This window comes from Aspergillus sydowii (assembly GCF_001890705.1).
Source record: "Aspergillus sydowii CBS 593.65 unplaced genomic scaffold ASPSYscaffold_17, whole genome shotgun sequence".
NCBI lineage: Eukaryota > Fungi > Ascomycota > Eurotiomycetes > Eurotiales > Aspergillaceae > Aspergillus > Aspergillus sydowii.
Genome location: NW_024467875.1, coordinates 665006 through 681471, shown reverse-complemented (window position 1 = coordinate 681471; position 16466 = coordinate 665006). Strand labels below are relative to the sequence as shown.

Below are 16466 nucleotides of genomic sequence, written 5' to 3'. Positions count from 1 at the left end.
CTATACTCCACGCACTCAGTTAACAGACCCAGTCCGATGAGAAACACCGACACTGACATTTCCTATTCACAATCATATGGTTCATTTCAAACGGTAATAGTAGCTCAGTTGGTACGTATAGGTAGCGGCAGCGGTAGCGGAGGTAGGTGGAGCCTTCGTTATCTAACACCGAAACCAAGAGAGAGAGATAAGATGTGGAAAGAGTATCAAGTTCTTTTTCATATTTTAAAAGAGAAGCCCGCTGGTATTTCGTTCTAATACATCCCAATTTCCCCGTTGAAACCCGTTTACATGACGACACCGGAGTTGGAGGCAATACGCTGCGAATGACCATATTAGCATGAGCCCAAATATTTGGGGTAGAGAGTGATATTTCGGGAGGCGGTAACTCACAGGCCAAAGCTCAGCAGCCTCCTTACCGACAGGGCCGGTAATAGCGGAACCCTTCATTTCACCCTTGGCGTTGACGATCTGCAGAGGTTACTTATTAGCTTCTTGTCGTCCTTAAGCTCTCGAAAAAGAGGAACCCGGGATTCCTCAATGAGCGAGAAATTTAGGTTGGAAAGTTCAAAACGTACAACACCGGCATTGTCCTCGAAGTAGAGGTAGATGCCGTCGGGTCGGCGCCAGGGCTTGCTCTGGCGGACAACAACAGCGGGCATGACCTTCTTACGGAGCTCAGGCTTTCCCTTCTTGACGGTGGCCATAACCATGTCACCGACACCGGCGGCGGGGAGACGGTTCAGGCGCGCACCAGTACCCGTGACAGCAATGATGTAGAGGTTACGGGCACCGGAGTTGTCGCAGCAGTTAAGCACGGCGCCGCTATTCCAAAATGTTAGTTTTCCGGTCCCATTATTCCGTGAAGTGTCATAATTGTGCAATGTGCGAGTCTGATGGTGTGGGAGAAAAAAGTATTCGGGGTTGATGTTCATTTTCGATGTCCGGGAATTTTTGAATTCTGGGTTGGTAGGATGAATGGACGACTGGAACGTACCAAGGCAGACCGAGCGACATCTTCAGCTTGTTACCGGCAACACTGTGAAGAGAATTCTGGTTAGCGATTTCCGTCCCAACACATGGTGTTTACCAAGCAAAGTTTCAAATGTCGAATCCCTATCATATCCAACCCGACCAGGCGCGGTGATAAAAAAGCAGTCGATCGACCTCTGGATTCGTATCCGTTGGGTTCTCCCTTCTCTTCCTCTCTCTCTGTGGCCGAATATGATCTCCTCTTCATATCCTCCAATGTATCTTGAAAGTCGAAGTAGTCGAATCGGCCATGGCGTAGCGTATCCCACCGCAAAACCAACAAAAACAACCAAAGCAAATTCGGAAAAAAAAGAACTCACCCTTTCTTGGACATCTTGGCTATGTATTCGCGTTAACGGTGTCGGATAACGGGTTTGGCGACAAAAGGGAGGCGACGAGAGGTCGAGAGGTGGTGGATGGCTTTCCGCTTGGGTTTCTCAGTGTTCTCGCTTAGTGCGGGTGTGCTTGCAAAATCTTGGCGGTAGAGTTTTATTGGTTGTGCTGAAGTGGATTCCTGAGCCCTAAGCCTTTACTACTTTGGGAAAAGACCTCTTAGCTTTGTTAGTCAGCTCAGATACTTGGTTAAAACGGTGCGAGATCGAAGTAGGGCAAAAGTAATGTACGGATAAACGGCGCATACAAGAAGTGCAATTGAGTTACATGAATTATCTCGTCACTATGCTTAAATATAAAGCGGTATAACATAAATATGAAAGAAAAAGAAGAAGAGACCTCCTTTGAAGTAATGCCCAAGATAGTTTGCCTAAACACCATGCCCTTTGCGCCAGGAACCCGAGTACAAACGCCGCTGCCATCATTGCCGCGTTTATTCCTCACTCTGCGCAGCTTCGGGCCGTGGCTCTGCGCTTGGCTCCTTCGACTTGGACGTCGCTAGTTCTGGTTTCACCGCGGGAGATTCATCTACCTGCGGTGCTTCGGTAGTCTTTTCCCCCTCAGTCGTCCCTGTTTCTGTAGGTTCCGCTTCCTTCGTGGCCTCTGGTTCCTTCTGCTCCTCACCCTCGTTGCTCTCAGAGGGGGCTTTCGTTTGCGGGGTGGACTCCGTCGCATTATCTGCCGCCGGGGTTTCATTAGCGGGCTTGTCGTCTTTAGTCTCGCTCGGGGCAGGCGTATCCTTTTGTTCTGTCTCGGGTGCGGTGGCTTCTGCATCTTCCATGGCGGTGTCTTCGTCTGGTTTGGGAGAGTCTGGGCGGGAAACAGGGACAGAAGTGGGCGCTGGTTCTCTTGTATCGATGGCCATTCCACTAGGCTCTTCAACCGACCCATTGTCCGCCCTGGATGGCGCCTCAGCAGCGGAAGATGTCCCTTGCGCTTCAGACCCAGCCACGGGTTCAGGTGCTTCTGTCATCTTTTCATCGACACCAGTGTCCATTTCATCGTCAGGGACGGACGAAGCATCCTGCGGGGTTGCCATTCCGCTTTCAACCCCGGAATCCGCAAGATCAAGTCGATAGTTGACTTGGTTTCGTCGTTTCAGGTGGTCTGGTTTACGGCTGACTCCATTCGCGGCATTTTCGTCCTCATCTTCGCTATCGCTGAGCTCGCCAGGTTTTTCAATGTATTGATCAAATCGGCGCCTTGTGAATCGCTTGTCTTTATTCTCATCTTCGTCCAAATCGTCGAGTATCGCCTCCGCTTCATCATCCATGCCGTCTACCAGCGATTCACGGGGAACATCGGTCATTTGTACAGAGGGCGCAAAGGCTGTTCGTTTGAGATTCTCGACAACTTGTGTACGGATCTTATCGAGGTATTCTCTTGTGTTTGCGTTGTCCATATTCGATGGGCGAACGTCCAACTCATAATCAGGTGCAAAATACTGTGTCGTATAAGTATGTTATCCAATAACATATTACGCGGAAGACTTACCTCGTAATAATCGTTGTAAGGAAGATCAGATCCCAGAGAGTCCCCAACAAGTATACCGGTTTCAAAAGCCCAGGTTCGTGCAACATTGCGCATAGTGTATCCACCGCCTCCGAGAATCAAGGTTGGTAGATTGAAGCTCTTCACATAGTTGACGCAGTTGGCGTGGCCACGCATGCTGAGATTGAAGCACCCAAGGCGATCACCCGAAAGACTGTCGCCACCACATTGAAGAACAACAGCCTCTGGACGGTACCACTCCATAACACTCTTAATGACGGGTTCAAAGATGCTCTTGTACGAGACATCATCAATACCGTCACGGAGGGGGAAGTTGACAGCATAGTATTTACCCTGCCCGACGCCGATATCTCGCAGTTCACCTGTTCCGGGGAAGTACTCTCCATACTTGTGGAATGAGACTGTCATCACGCGGTCTGTGGTGTAGAACGCTTCTTCGACACCATCACCGTGATGAACATCGATATCGATATATAGGACTCGTTGCTTAAAACGAAGCAACTCAAGAATACCGAGAACAATGTCTGAAAAAGCAGATATTAGTATGCCGACAAAACAAACTGGCGCCTAACTTACCATTCACATAGCAGAACCCACTAGCTTCACTCTTCTTCGCGTGGTGGAGGCCACCGGCCCAGTTCACAGCAATATCGCATTTGTTGCGGTTGAGCCGGGCGGCACCCTCCATACTACCACCAGCACTAATGCCACAGAACTCGAAAAGCCCATCAAATACAGGACAATCATCACCGACATTGTACTTGCTTTGTTCCTTCGCATATGTCTCCATGTTGTCGGGCGTCACCTTGGAAAGGAAATCGATATACTCATCGGTGTGGAATTGGGTCATTTCGAATTTCGAGGCGGGTTTCGCACGCTACAAGATAGACAATTAGTAAACCGCCTACCCACGACAATCGAGCGACAGTAACTCACGTAGATTTCCATCTTCTTATAGAGACTGTAGTTCATCACTAAACTGTGCGTCATCCGGATGCGATGAGGCTTCATCGGATGCCCCGACACATATGCATAGTTTCCCACATCGGAGTCGTAGAAATAGGCGACTCTCTTACCGCGATCGCTGGCGCCATTTAAATTGATGGGATCCAGAGGAGGCCCTGCTGGGCCTGAAGTCCCCGAGGCCATTTTTGAACTTTATTCGTGGGAAGGCGTTAATCAATGCTCAGTCAAAACGGCCGGTGGTGATTTCTAGAGCGCGGTCTTTGCTCGGAGCACAAGGTGTGAGCGTAGGTCGCGGGAAAGGGAAAAGACACGTGAATAATTTAATTCTGGATATCGTCGAGTTCAAACAGACAGAACTGTCCGTCAGATAATGCAACTAATGGCTATGCATCAGAGAAATTGGGTTATTGAGAGAGATCGGGATGGATGAGAATCTACTCCGGCTGGGAGGAAACGAAGGGGAGGCCGAGCGAAAGGCGGCACTGTGCCAGAATGGAGCTTCGCTCACCGCCTTCGTCAGCCTCTCAGCCTGGAAGAGCTCAAGCCTGGATCATCACGGCACTCAACTAACGCCGAGTCGATACCTTTCCCCCATCTTCCCCGTCATTTCCACCTTCCCATCTTACTGTGACTTCCATTCTTTTTAATTTATCATCTTGACAAGTGTGCTATATCTACTGTCATCGTACTATTTCCACATTCGTGCCGCTCCAGCCTGCAGACCTTGGAGCTTCCGTTGAGGAAGTGGCCGTTTCTTGCTTTCTATATCTCCTTCCTCTAGACACCATCAGCAGTCATGGATAGACTCACTCGGATGATACAGGCCGCCCAAGGCATGGGAATGGCTGGCTCGCCCCCCGGCGCTGTGAGTTTGGCTCCCCCGGCTCTCTCGTCCAACTTGTACCTCGTTCCAAAGTTGTCGGATATCCTGAGCACGCCCTCTTTATTTCAAGATGCTTCGCGAGTACGACTAAACGGATAACATTTACTGACTTTGAAAATCATTTAGGATACCCCAAATCTCCTTGATAACTGTGAAACTGTGCACATCTCATCACTCGCGCTGCTGAAGATGTTAAGACATGGACGGGCTGGTGTGCCTATGGAAGTTATGGGTCTGATGTTGGGTGAATTCGTGGATGAATATACAGTACGGGTAACGGATGTGTTTGCGATGCCTCAGAGTGGTACAGGTGTCAGTGTCGAGGCCGTGGATCCTGTTTTTCAAACCAAGATGATGGATATGCTGCGGCAAACTGGACGGTAAGCTTTTCTCGGTTCGATTAAATTGCAATGTGCTGAGATCGTTTGTTTGTATAGACCGGAACCCGTTGTCGGTTGGTATCACTCGCATCCTGGATTCGGGTGCTGGCTTTCTTCCGTCGATATCAACACCCAACAGTCGTTTGAGCAGCTTACCCCCCGCGCTGTAGCTGTGGTCGTCGATCCGATTCAGTCCGTTAAAGGCAAGGTTGTCATTGATGCCTTCCGACTCATCCAGCCACAAACCGTCGTTATGGGTCAAGAACCCCGACAAACCACCTCCAACCTTGGTCACCTGAACAAGCCATCAATTCAGGCTCTGATTCATGGCCTAAACAGACATTACTACAGCATCGGCATCAACTATCGCAAGACAGGACTGGAGGAGAACATGCTGATGAACCTGCACAAGCACGTCTGGACCGAGGCGTTGCAAATGAACGACTTCCACGATGAATGCCAGCACAATGTTGACCGCATGAAGCAGCTCGTTAACTTGGCCGAAGGCTACGAAAAGCGAGTGAAGGAGGAAACCGAGCTCTCTAAGGACCAGCTAAAGACACGATATGTTGGAAAGGTGGATCCCAAGAAGCGTAAGTTCTGCTTTTACTACCTTTGAATCTGTCTGCTTGCTGACACAAATCTCTTTCTAGACATCGAAGATGTGAGCCAACAATTGATCGAAGACAACATTGTTGCGGTTTCACGACAGATGATTGATAAGGAAGCTTCGGTGGCACGGCAATCGAACGACAAGGCCCCTCAGAATGGCACCGGCATGGATGTCGATGAAGAGCTGTAGTGGATATATACATTACGTCACCGGAAGATAGCTACAAACATTCGTGACCTAAAATGACATTCTGACGGTCTTTTTTCATCAACAACATGGATATTGAATTGTACAATCGCATTCCCTTTCTAGAAGTAGTCTCTGTGGCAAAGCCTATATACGGTTGTCTATCCGCAGAACGCCAATTCTGTATATAAATCTAATCGAGGTTTGCCGACTGAGGTTTACATGACCTCTTCAACTAAGGAAGAGCCCTCCATGACACTAGCCACCCGAGGTTTGATGCTTTTCAGTTGGTAGAATGTCCTATCGGCAACCATATCTTCTTTATCATAATCAGTCCATCCTCGTTGAGGGCCCCATACGACCTTTTTACCCGCTTCTCTTGTCTCGTGCAGCAGTCGCTGCATCAATGACCCAGTCTTTATGACAGATGGGTTCCCATCGAATTCGACATAATCCAAATTCGGTAGTCTTTCAAGTATCTCCTGCAATAGGCCGCCCGCAAAATCCGAATAGAAGTTATTCGAAATACGAAAGCCGTGGAATACAGGATGAGACGGGTCACACTCAATGAACACTTTTAGCAGTCGGAGGCGGGTCATTTCCTCCAAACCCAAGTGGCGAGTGACCTTCCACGAGCGAGGTGGTGCCGTCCAGCTGGATCCGAGGATCAACTCGATAGTGCCGATAGAGGCACGATATTTGCTTGGAATACCCCTAATAGTAGGCATTCGAGCGTGATCTTGGATATGGAAGACGCGAAATGCTTGCGTTGAGTAAAAGAAATCAGTTGCTTCATCGTGCACCTGCCTCGAGGTAAGGAACAGTGCGATACGGTGCGATAGAGGGGACCGCATTGGATTTTTTGACGACGCCCCAATGCTGCCGTTTGATTTTCTGTTTCGACGTGGAGGCGTAAACAGGGCAAAGTCATAGATACGAAGACGGATCTCGGCGGGAAGATCAAGGAAACGAAATGGCTCCTGCGGCAACGGGTATTCATCTTCATCTTCTTCTTCCTCTGAATCATACGCGGTGCCTTTAATGTTTCGAAGGTAACGAAGGCTGAGATCAACGCCCGGCGCCGGATCCGCGAAGCGTACTTTCGACAGTGGTTCTATGAGAGCGTCGGCCATTGTGTGATTTAGAGGACATACGTATAACGATACAGGAGTGTAAAAAAGCCGGCACTTGGCGATTCTGATAGTCTATATCATGCCATTATTGATTAAAATTGATGTAGAAGATGGACAAGACGGTACGCTCTCACGGGATAGCAAGCATCGTCCTCCACTTGTCATCGAGAAAGGAAAAATCAGGTTTGTATCCCACTAACGGGGCTGCAGCTGCACAAATATCTTCGCCGCGGCTCTTGGGTGTGGGATAGAAGACTGGCTTCATAGGTCTTCCCAGCTAATACAACCCTGCATGCATCATAAGAATGGCTTGAAGGGTCAAATTTGTGGACTGGGTGATCAACTTTCAAAATTGGAGAAAAAAGAAGAAAAGAATAAGAAGCGATAAAAGGCGGGTCCTTTTAACGGCCGGAGACTGCGCAAGTGGTCTGTCGCCACTCGCCGTACCTACCGGAAACCGGTGATGGAACTTCAACTTTTCCTGGCTCAGTCCAACTTTGAGCTCCAACACCGCCTCCGGTTTTCTACTTCAACCCGCGTCTCTCGCATTGTTGTGACCCCCGCCGCTCAGGTTAAGTCCTTGTATCCCAAGCGGCGTCGTATCTTGGGCTAGAGACAGCACATTCACCTGTTTTTTCGTGCAGGGCATGATTGCATTATTCTATTAGTTTCTGCCCATCCATCCAACACAGCATGCTTCGTCGCGCTGTCTTGCCCTTGACGAGACCGAGCGGTCTCGTCTCCGCTCCTCGTCTATCTGCGCTCCCTGCCACACATTCGCGATGGTACGCGAAGAATACCAAACCGAAGACTCCCTACAAGCTGCCCGATTCTGTCAAGTCATCGAAGGCTGAACAACCTGTCAAGCCTGAGCAGCAAGAACAATATGCCGCGGAGCAGGCGGAATTCGAAACGAAAGCAGACCCTCAAGCCAACACCGCAAATACCACGTCACAAGCTTCTGATTCGGTAAGTTGAGATTCTTAAAGAGCTAGCGAATATTCTTGACCTAACTACAATACTTTAGTTCGACCCCGAACCCTCCCCGACACAACCCGAACAAAATGCACCCCGGAAACCGCTCCCCGATCTCACACAAGGTATTCCGTCCACTCTCGCTGCGGAATTGGAGAATCGCACCAAGGGCCGCAGTGGAGGATCATTGAACCTTACCGAAGATCCCTCCCGGTTCGAAGAAGAATACACCGACGATGGCGGCCGTGGGGACATCCCTAAAAGTGGCTATGAATCGTCTCTTGACCGCAAGCGCGCACGCATGGCTAACTTGATGTACGCTCTTTTCTTGCTTGGAAGTGTCGGTGGAGTGGCTTATTTCGGACGAAACTGGGATACGGTTGAGGAGGAGAATGCCCATCCCGACACTCCGTCCGGCTGGGGCTTCGGACTCTGGTACAACCGTATCAAGGCTCGAATGAGTGATTTCACGAGCTATTACAAGGATCCTGCTTTCCCGAAATTGCTCCCTGACGAAGATCCCAACCTTCGCCAACCGTATACACTGGTCCTGAGTTTGGAGGATTTGCTTGTACACAGCGAATGGAGCCGTGAGCACGGATGGCGTGTTGCCAAGCGACCTGGAGTCGACTACTTCCTTCGCTATCTTAACCAGTACTACGAACTCGTCCTTTTCACCAGCGTGCCGAGCATGATGGCAGACCAGGTGCTCCGCAAGCTCGACCCCTACCGCATCATCCGTTGGCCGTTGTTCAGGGAAGCCACCAGATATAAAGACGGAGAATACATCAAGGTATGTCGCCAGTCAAATAGTTGAAGTGGATTGCCTGTGCAACTAACCTGGTTTACTAGGACCTTTCGTACCTCAACCGTGACCTGTCCAAGGTTATTCTGATCGATACCAAGGATGAACATGCCCGCTTGCAGCCAGAGAACGCCGTTATTCTCGACAAATGGAATGGAAATCCCAAGGACAAGACTCTCGTGGCGCTAATCCCCTTCCTTGAGTACCTCGCAGGTATGGGCGTGGATGATGTGCGTCCTATTCTCAAGTCTTTCGAAGGTCAACCGATCCCTGTTGAGTTCGCGAAGCGTGAGAAGGCCATGCGCGAGCGATTTGAGAAGGAGCTTGCAGAGGAGCAGAAGAAGCGCCCCAGAAGCGGCGTCGGTAGTTTAGCCTCAGCTCTTGGTTTGAAGTCATCCACACGCACCTTGGACGGTGAACAATCACCGTCTCAGGGCCTGCAGGAAGGCAAGATGCTTTGGGACCAGATCCGGGAGCGTGGTCAGAAGAACTACGAGATGATCGAGAGAGAGATCCGAGAAAACGGAGAAAAGTGGTTGGCCGAGATGGCTGCCGAGGAGGAGAAGCTCCGACAGGAGCAAATGGACAGCATGAAGGGCTCTTTGACCGGTTTCCTCGGCGGCCCCAAGAAGGAGTAAATTCCACCTCTTGAGGGAAGTATATAGTACTTGCTATACAGAGGACAGGGAAGTGTGCCTGTTGTCATGTGTCTTTTTTCTCTCACCTCCAATTCTTTTTTTTCTCATGTGTTCCTAAGATGCTTTTGCGGTTTTCGTTCTCGGGTGGGGTGTATTAAATAGAGGGTTTTTCTTCTTGGCTACTAACTACTTGAGCATCAAGGGTGACTGTAAAATAACATGTTAATGTTGATTAATGTTGTACAAATTGAATATTACTTCTAATAGAGCTTCTTTTATATTATTTTACTTAGTACATGATGGTGTTATTACTGGTAATATATTGCATGACTCTTTATTTATTCAATGTACACTCCATAGATAATCACAGATGGGTATATATATACAAGTAAAGGATACACTAGAGCACCTGTTAAAGGGGCTTCCCTGTCACTCTCCAATTCCAAAACCTATGCATTCCAACGTGTTAAAGTCAAGTAAGATTCACGTCCTGAAAAACAGAGACATCCCAAATTCCCGTCATATCAAAGGGAAACCCATCCATGGTCCCAAAGGTATTCGAAATCGACATCATATCGTCAACTATATCATTGTTCGTCTGCGTCTCCGGCAACGAAATCGATATCGCAGCCGGGTTGACGAGTCCATTCGTATGATCAGGCGGTCCCATGAGCCCGCTGCCAATGTTCGCAGGATCAGTGGAGGAGGTGCCGTTGGTGCCACTCCCGGCTGGGAGTCGACTGAGAATTCGTTCGCAGTGATCGAGACACATGTCGGCAACATCCCAATCATATTCTTCGCGGAAGCGGCGGAGGACGGCGCGGAATGACTCGACGTTTGCGAGGCATGCGCGGGCGACTTCGGGGTCGGAAGTCTCGAAGGCACAGCGCACAAGGAGGGTGGCGGTTGAGGTCAGGTGGAAGGCGCTGTCTGGTGGTGGGTTAGTTTATTTGCTTGAATGAATGATAGAATGGAGGGGGAGGTGGTTGCATACAAGGTAACCAAAATTCCTTGAAATTGTCTTTTTGTAGGGATGAGATGAATCGCACTATTTCTTCAGCCCCCTTTCGACACTCCGTATGGAAGTATCGGCGGGCTTCGGGGAGTTCCGATTCTGAATTGTTGACGTCCTGGAGTAAATCTTGGTTAGGCCAATACATTGACTATCCCTTCAAAGGGTAAAATCTTACGTTCAGCTCTACTCTTCCAACGAGCAGCTTCACGGCCAAGAAAGCAAGTTGTAAACTGCAGAGGCCAGCTATCCGATCTTCTGATTGGTCTGAGGGGGTCCTTAACCAGTCTGGCAGCGAGTCTTCCCAGACGTCTAAGTCCGTGCGAATTCGTCGAATTTCCTTAGTTGTTTCACGGGGTGACCGGTGTTGGAGGCCATAGACAAGAGGAAGTAACTCGCCCAGAATCTCGGTCAAACGGCATAGCGCGATGTGACAATGCGCTGCCCTTACTCGCTCAGGTGAACGTGACGCTGGCGGTATCAGAACTTCCACAGTGGGAAGGGGCACATCATACTGGTTTCGGGCGATTTGGGAGGGTACACCGTGTCCGAAGCTTCCCCTTAACACCGAAATGTTAGTAGATATTATAAATCAGAGAGTATGATCTTCAGCTCACCAGCGATCATGGATAACGACAGCCCACCATAAGCGGACACGCTGATTTTGTTCCTGTTTAGACAATCTCCAGTTGCTGGGGTCTCGGTTCAATCCAAGACAATGAGCGAGGGAGACCATTCGCCCACAACTGATGGCATTGCCCGTCATGGAAAAGATAGGTCGTCCGGTTAAATCAATGAGAGCTGCACTCACAGTCGACAAACCGGGGGCAGAGAATTCCTCGTGAAGAGCGGCAACAGTCAGATTTACGGCATACCGGACATCTGGTTTCGGATGGCAGGCAAGCGTGGGCGTATGCTTCCAGTAGACTAATGACATGGAATAGACCTGGCACAGAAGCGACGCCGGCGGTTCGCTAGGCGAGTCTGAAACATAAGCTTCCCAAAAAGCCTCGCCATCAAATATGGGGAATGCTGCATTGAATCGATCAAGGAACCTGAGAGTTCGGGGTTAGCAAGATGCATGGCATGCAGTAAGCGACCCGGAAAGCATACAATCTAACTAGCTCGTCCTTGAAGGGTCCGAGAATTTGCTCCAATATCTCCTTTTGGTTCTCTCCGGGTGGTATTCCGACGCGCATTCCCTGTCTCCGCCTGGACACGGTCTGGTAGAGAATGGGCTTTCTCGGGTCGTTTGAGTAGACATTGTAGGGATGATTTTTCGGTTCCACAGACTTGTTAGACCTTTGGGGAGGCATGTGTTTCTCAATCACATTTGCATCGTCCGCTACAACGGGACCAACTATGAAGACCGATTCGTTATGAGGGTCCTCGACTCCTTGTCGCCTGGGCTCACTACCCCGACTAGGCACTGATGAGTCGGATCGCCGAATTTCAGACAAACCATCACGTCGACGGGATGGCTGTGAGGGAGAAGTCAGGTCAGGAGTGCGCTTGCGCTTCTGGCCCGCATGGAAACTCTCTCCAACGGAATCTGAATGCCACGCCGCGGGCTCCTGGCCGTGAGGGGTTGGCAGTTCAGCGCTGGCTTCTTCTTGATAATGGCAATCCGCCCCTTGAACTCGACATAAAAGGCACGACTGACCCGGGATATCGACTGTACATCTTGATTTGCGTTTGCGACACAGGTCACAGGCTCTGACCTTGTGTGACCGGTAGGGTCTCGCTCCCGCATTCAATGCTGGGGAGGGAGTCTTCGGGTTTGAGCCAGGATTGACAGTTGAGGGAGGCATGTTGCACCCCGACGACGCCAAGTAACTCGTCTAACACTGTCCGCATGGACCTGAAGCGTCTCCGAATGACGAGGTTGCACGTGACCTACCCGACTGTTCGCGATGCGGGAACCCGAGGCTATTCCCGAGTCACAAAACGAGGCGCGGGGTGGGAGGTGAGAATTGTGGATTTGCGGTGGACGGCAGGGTCTGCTGTGATCTGCAGCCGAATGAGAGGGAGCTCTCGTCGCGGAATCCTCTTACTGGGCTAAAACATTCAGCCAGGTTCTTTCAATCCGAGACGGCGCAGTTCGATCGAGCGCAAGTGGCATCCAATTGCGGAGTCACTCAGCATGCGACATCGCTCGCCTTTCCACAATAGTGAGCCAACGGGATCGGGATTACTGATCAATTGACAGGTCAGCAACTCGCGACCAATGGTTTGCAACTTCGGGAGCGTCTCCTATCACCAGCCAGCAGCAACAGCAGAGTTCTTTCGTTTTTTCTTGGCCTCTTCACTTCTTCTCGCCGGAAAAGACGCCCTTGTAGTTGACTGATTGTGGGGGAGCGCTGACTCAGCATCGCGACCAATCACGTGCATGCTATTTATATCGCTTGTGAATGGCCGAGTGACAGTCGGTCTACACCAGCCAAGCGATCGGTTCTGCCTTGTCACCGCGCTCCCCATCGCGGACTCTCCGACTGCAGCCCCCAACACGCGCTTTTCAGTGCGCATCAGACAGTGTTAGCGCGTTTGGAATCTCTGCGGGGATGCCGTTTCGAGAAAACTGGGCTTACTGCTGAGGGCCAATAAAGCGTGCCTTGAGTGATCGGACGAGATCTCCGTTGCAGCGACACAGCCACCGGCCCAAGTCACTAGCGAATATCTCTGGTTTTTACGAAGACCAGTTCTCTTCCCCCCCTGATTTTCTTTCTTGAGTTGATACGGAAGATCATGCACTTGCGCAATTGATCTCGGATATGCCCACCGTTCTATGCGATGTGCCTTGATTGAATATGGAGGAGGATGTTCGGCCCCCTCCGCATGAGCGACGTGATGTCGACGGCGTGTCGCTTGTTGAGTCCGATGCCGCTCAACTACCCCGAAACCAACCTACAGAGCAACAAGGACCACAAACGAAGGCTGCAACGGCTCTAGACAGTCGGGATGCGCCGAAATCTCCCTTCAGTCGTTTACCAAAGACTGTGATTGAGCAGTAAGTACTGTTTTGACCTTTCTCGGGCTACCTGCAGCTGCGGCGGTGACGAAGGCTTTTGCAGTCGTCATCTATATACGTAAAGCGGAGTTTTGTTTCTGTGTTTAACTCGACATATAGAATTCTACGTGTAGCTGATGCTAGTACATTCGCATCGTTGACTCTGTTGAACCGAAAATGGCGGAGGATATCTGACTCGCCTGTCTTGTATGCCTATCATTTGTCTCGGTGTCCTTCTTTTGCACTGGCAGAGAAGGCAACCGAGGAAGGTCTACTGCAGACTCGCAGTCTCGCGCCTCTCAAGCTGCAATTTTTCTCTGAAATTAGACGCAATGGGTTCGATGTATTCTTTCGCCCCCAACAGACCATGGTAAATCTTATCTCCTCGTCTATGAGCTCGTCGACAGCGTTTCCGCGCGGTGAAGCTTTCCGTTTTGCTTTCTCGCAGAGTGCCCAACTTATTCTCTGCATCAGTTCTTCTCGGATTGTTGTTCTGAACGTGTCTTCAGAGCCTCCCGTGGTGAAGCATGAGCTCAAAACCTTGAGGCGCCCGCTTCACGCTACCATTTTGGACGATGGATCACTTCTTGCTGTTGTATCTTCGAGCCACCAAGTCAATATCTACAGTCTGTCTAGCGCGGAGGCCAAGCTTATCCAGGACCTCAAACTAAATGATGTCCCGCGTACTTTGGCTCTGTCCCCAACTGGTGCCGTTCTTGCCATAGCATATAATGATATGATTGAAGTGTATGCAGTCGGCGAGGGGGTTTTGCCAACTGCACGAAGGGCTGTTCGCTGTGCAGGAGTCGACTCGCTCTCGTTTTCCTCGGATGGCGTCATCCTTCTGGGCTCCTTGGACAATCATGAGACGGGCAGTCTAGTTACTATAACGGTACCCCTCTATGGTGAACAAGAGGCCGAATTTTCTATCAAAGATGTTCAGATTCAGATGTGGACGACTCAAATACTCTTCCCAGACATTGTCCACAACTACAGTTACGCCTGCCTGTTGCCATTACACACGGAGGGTGAAGGGAGTTGGATTCTGGGCTTTGACAATCGACTTGGAGCCTTTAGAGCTATTGGGGCGAACAATACTAGTTCTGGTACAGCATACTTTGCGAGCCCGGTGGCCGAGCATAGACTCGAAGAACGGCCCCCGATGATGCTCGCTTCCGCAGATTGCGAGGGTGAACTCGTCGCCCTAGGATTTAAGGAATCCGGTGTTTGGGTGTATGGTCTGCCTGACCGTCTTGACATTGCACCCGTGTCGCAAAATGTCAGCGAATCACAAAATTGGCATCTTACTGCTCAAAGCCAGTCAACCGAGATTACAGATTCAGGAACCAACATCAATCGGCTACAGCAAACCATAACCCGGCCGAAGATGCTCATCAAAGGCCACAGGGTAACAGATATTCCAGGTATAACTTCTGCCCGCTGGGTAAAACGTAATTATATCACAGGTGAATCGCGAAGGTTGGCTGCCGTGGCCCCCGGTGGAGTTGACCATGCAAGTTTTGGCGAAGAGGATGTACCTCTTGATGGTGGAAGAATCCTATTATTGGATTTTGCGCGCTCGGCGACGAATGGAGGTTTGAAGGAACTCACTATCGAGATCGGAGAGGCAGAGGCTGTACTACTTCGCGAACCGAATTCCAGTTTAGATACCGAGGTCGAACTGGAAAGGACGAGGACTCGTTTACGCCGTGGGAACCCTAACAGTACACCAGGCAGAGGGGTTCGCGAGTCTTATCCAGCGGCCAGCTCGAGTAACCGTGGACGCCCTCGCAGGAACAGTTCTTACCTTTCCGCCTCATCAAGTGAAGTTGGAGATGGTGAGATCCCTGTAATCCCGGATAGCCCTTATGATAACACACAACCACGATCACAAGACACATTACGGCGCGCCGCTACTGCTGCTGCAGTTAATCGCAGGCGGGTGGCTCGTGAGCCACCCCGTGTGTTCCCAGATACACCTGTCCCGCCGATTTTCCAAGTACCCCACGAGAGTGATGCAGATAATTGGGTTCCTCCGCCTCCGCCGTATTCTCGAGAGGCAGATGCGCCACTTCCCGATTACCTTAGACAGACTTTACTTCCTCCAGCACGTCGACCTGGTCAAAATACAGCGGGCTCTATTCGAAGATCTTTATCCACTCGTTTCTCGTCGGACACTTCATCTCGGCCCTCTCTGTCCAGACTCAACACCGTAACTGGACCTAGTTTGTCATCCCGGATGAGACGAAATATAGTGGATCCCTCACCTTCTGATAGTCCCCCGCGAAGGCGCAGCAGCGTTATGCGAAGAAGAGGAAACTCCCAAACTGGACAACTCAGCAGCGTGAATGAGTCGTCTGTAGCGAATCCCGTGCCAACGGTACCGGTGTCTCCTACTGGTCCGACAATATTAAACCCATCTCAGAACCCAACCCTTCCAGCTCAACTCCAACCCATGACGATTCAACTTCCAAACAGTGGTCAATTTACTAACGGAACACACGCTATGCCGGCGGTTCCTCCGACTCCCCCCGCCATGAATAATTATCTCTACTCTCTATCGTCACCGAATCTTATTCCTCCTGAATTCATGCAAAACACCCCAGAAACCCCGGTGCAGCATTCTAACACGCGCCACGACCGCACTCAGTCATACGACAATAGACCATCTTTTTCAGCGATAGCCCTTCGCAATCGCCGGGCGTCCACCGATCCCACCCACTCAAGTGCGCAGTCAGTTGCACCGGAACAGCAATGGCGACGACGCATTGAAGAGTGGAATGAGCGGACGATATATGAAAGAAGCAAGAAAAACCGAAGCAAGTGCAGTGTGATGTGAGAAAACACTTGAGAAGCCGTTTCATACCTCTCCTCTTCTTTTCTTCTGTACATTGTCTATCTATATATCCCCATTTTTGCCCCTTTTTTCTT

At 50.3% G+C, this 16466-nt stretch overlaps 7 protein-coding genes across 7 annotated transcripts; 3 read left to right on the top strand and 4 right to left on the bottom strand.

Moving 5' to 3' along the window:
* Nucleotides 1-53: 53 nt before the first annotated feature.
* ASPSYDRAFT_51380 (60S ribosomal uL14 domain-containing protein) lies at nucleotides 54-1404 on the bottom strand. Its single transcript, XM_040848281.1, has 4 exons — nucleotides 1353-1404; nucleotides 579-1039; nucleotides 394-471; nucleotides 54-320 (listed from the first exon to the last, which is right to left on the bottom strand). Exons 2-4 carry the CDS (start codon nucleotides 933-935, stop codon nucleotides 288-290), a joined length of 468 nt encoding a protein of 155 aa, XP_040697051.1. The 5' UTR covers nucleotides 936-1039; nucleotides 1353-1404; the 3' UTR covers nucleotides 54-287.
* Nucleotides 1405-1858: 454 nt separating this feature from the next.
* Nucleotides 1859-4086, bottom strand: rpdA (histone deacetylase RPD3; the record flags this gene model as incomplete). Its single annotated transcript, XM_040843159.1, has 4 exons — nucleotides 1859-2869; nucleotides 2920-3461; nucleotides 3514-3814; nucleotides 3874-4086. The coding sequence occupies 4 exons, from the start codon at nucleotides 4084-4086 to the stop codon at nucleotides 1859-1861; spliced, it is 2067 nt and encodes a 688-aa protein (XP_040697050.1).
* Nucleotides 4087-4699: 613 nt separating this feature from the next.
* ASPSYDRAFT_163027 (proteasome regulatory particle lid subunit RPN11) lies at nucleotides 4700-5968 on the top strand (the record flags this gene model as incomplete). Its single annotated transcript, XM_040843129.1, has 4 exons — nucleotides 4700-4768; nucleotides 4913-5166; nucleotides 5224-5759; nucleotides 5820-5968. 4 exons carry the CDS (start codon nucleotides 4700-4702, stop codon nucleotides 5966-5968), a joined length of 1008 nt encoding a protein of 335 aa, XP_040697049.1.
* On the bottom strand, nucleotides 5968-7500 carry ASPSYDRAFT_555946 (uncharacterized protein). Its single transcript, XM_040849064.1, has one exon. It carries the CDS (start codon nucleotides 7096-7098, stop codon nucleotides 6184-6186), a length of 915 nt encoding a protein of 304 aa, XP_040697048.1. The 5' UTR covers nucleotides 7099-7500; the 3' UTR covers nucleotides 5968-6183.
* Nucleotides 7501-7594: 94 nt separating this feature from the next.
* ASPSYDRAFT_51374 (protein translocase subunit TIM50) lies at nucleotides 7595-9726 on the top strand. Its single transcript, XM_040848280.1, has 3 exons — nucleotides 7595-8067; nucleotides 8126-8866; nucleotides 8926-9726. The coding sequence occupies exons 1-3, from the start codon at nucleotides 7792-7794 to the stop codon at nucleotides 9514-9516; spliced, it is 1608 nt and encodes a 535-aa protein (XP_040697047.1). The 5' UTR covers nucleotides 7595-7791; the 3' UTR covers nucleotides 9517-9726.
* Nucleotides 9727-9988: 262 nt separating this feature from the next.
* ASPSYDRAFT_62396 (putative C6 transcription factor) lies at nucleotides 9989-12339 on the bottom strand (the record flags this gene model as incomplete). The annotated part of the gene is made up of 5 exons (XM_040850120.1): nucleotides 9989-10446; nucleotides 10511-10646; nucleotides 10707-11088; nucleotides 11146-11583; nucleotides 11642-12339. 5 exons carry the CDS (start codon nucleotides 12337-12339, stop codon nucleotides 9989-9991), a joined length of 2112 nt encoding a protein of 703 aa, XP_040697046.1.
* A 996-nt stretch (nucleotides 12340-13335) lies between these two features.
* ASPSYDRAFT_163318 (F-box domain protein) lies at nucleotides 13336-16374 on the top strand (the record flags this gene model as incomplete). The annotated part of the gene is made up of 2 exons (XM_040843153.1): nucleotides 13336-13535; nucleotides 13656-16374. 2 exons carry the CDS (start codon nucleotides 13336-13338, stop codon nucleotides 16372-16374), a joined length of 2919 nt encoding a protein of 972 aa, XP_040697045.1.
* Between the last annotated feature and the right edge of the window lie 92 nt (nucleotides 16375-16466).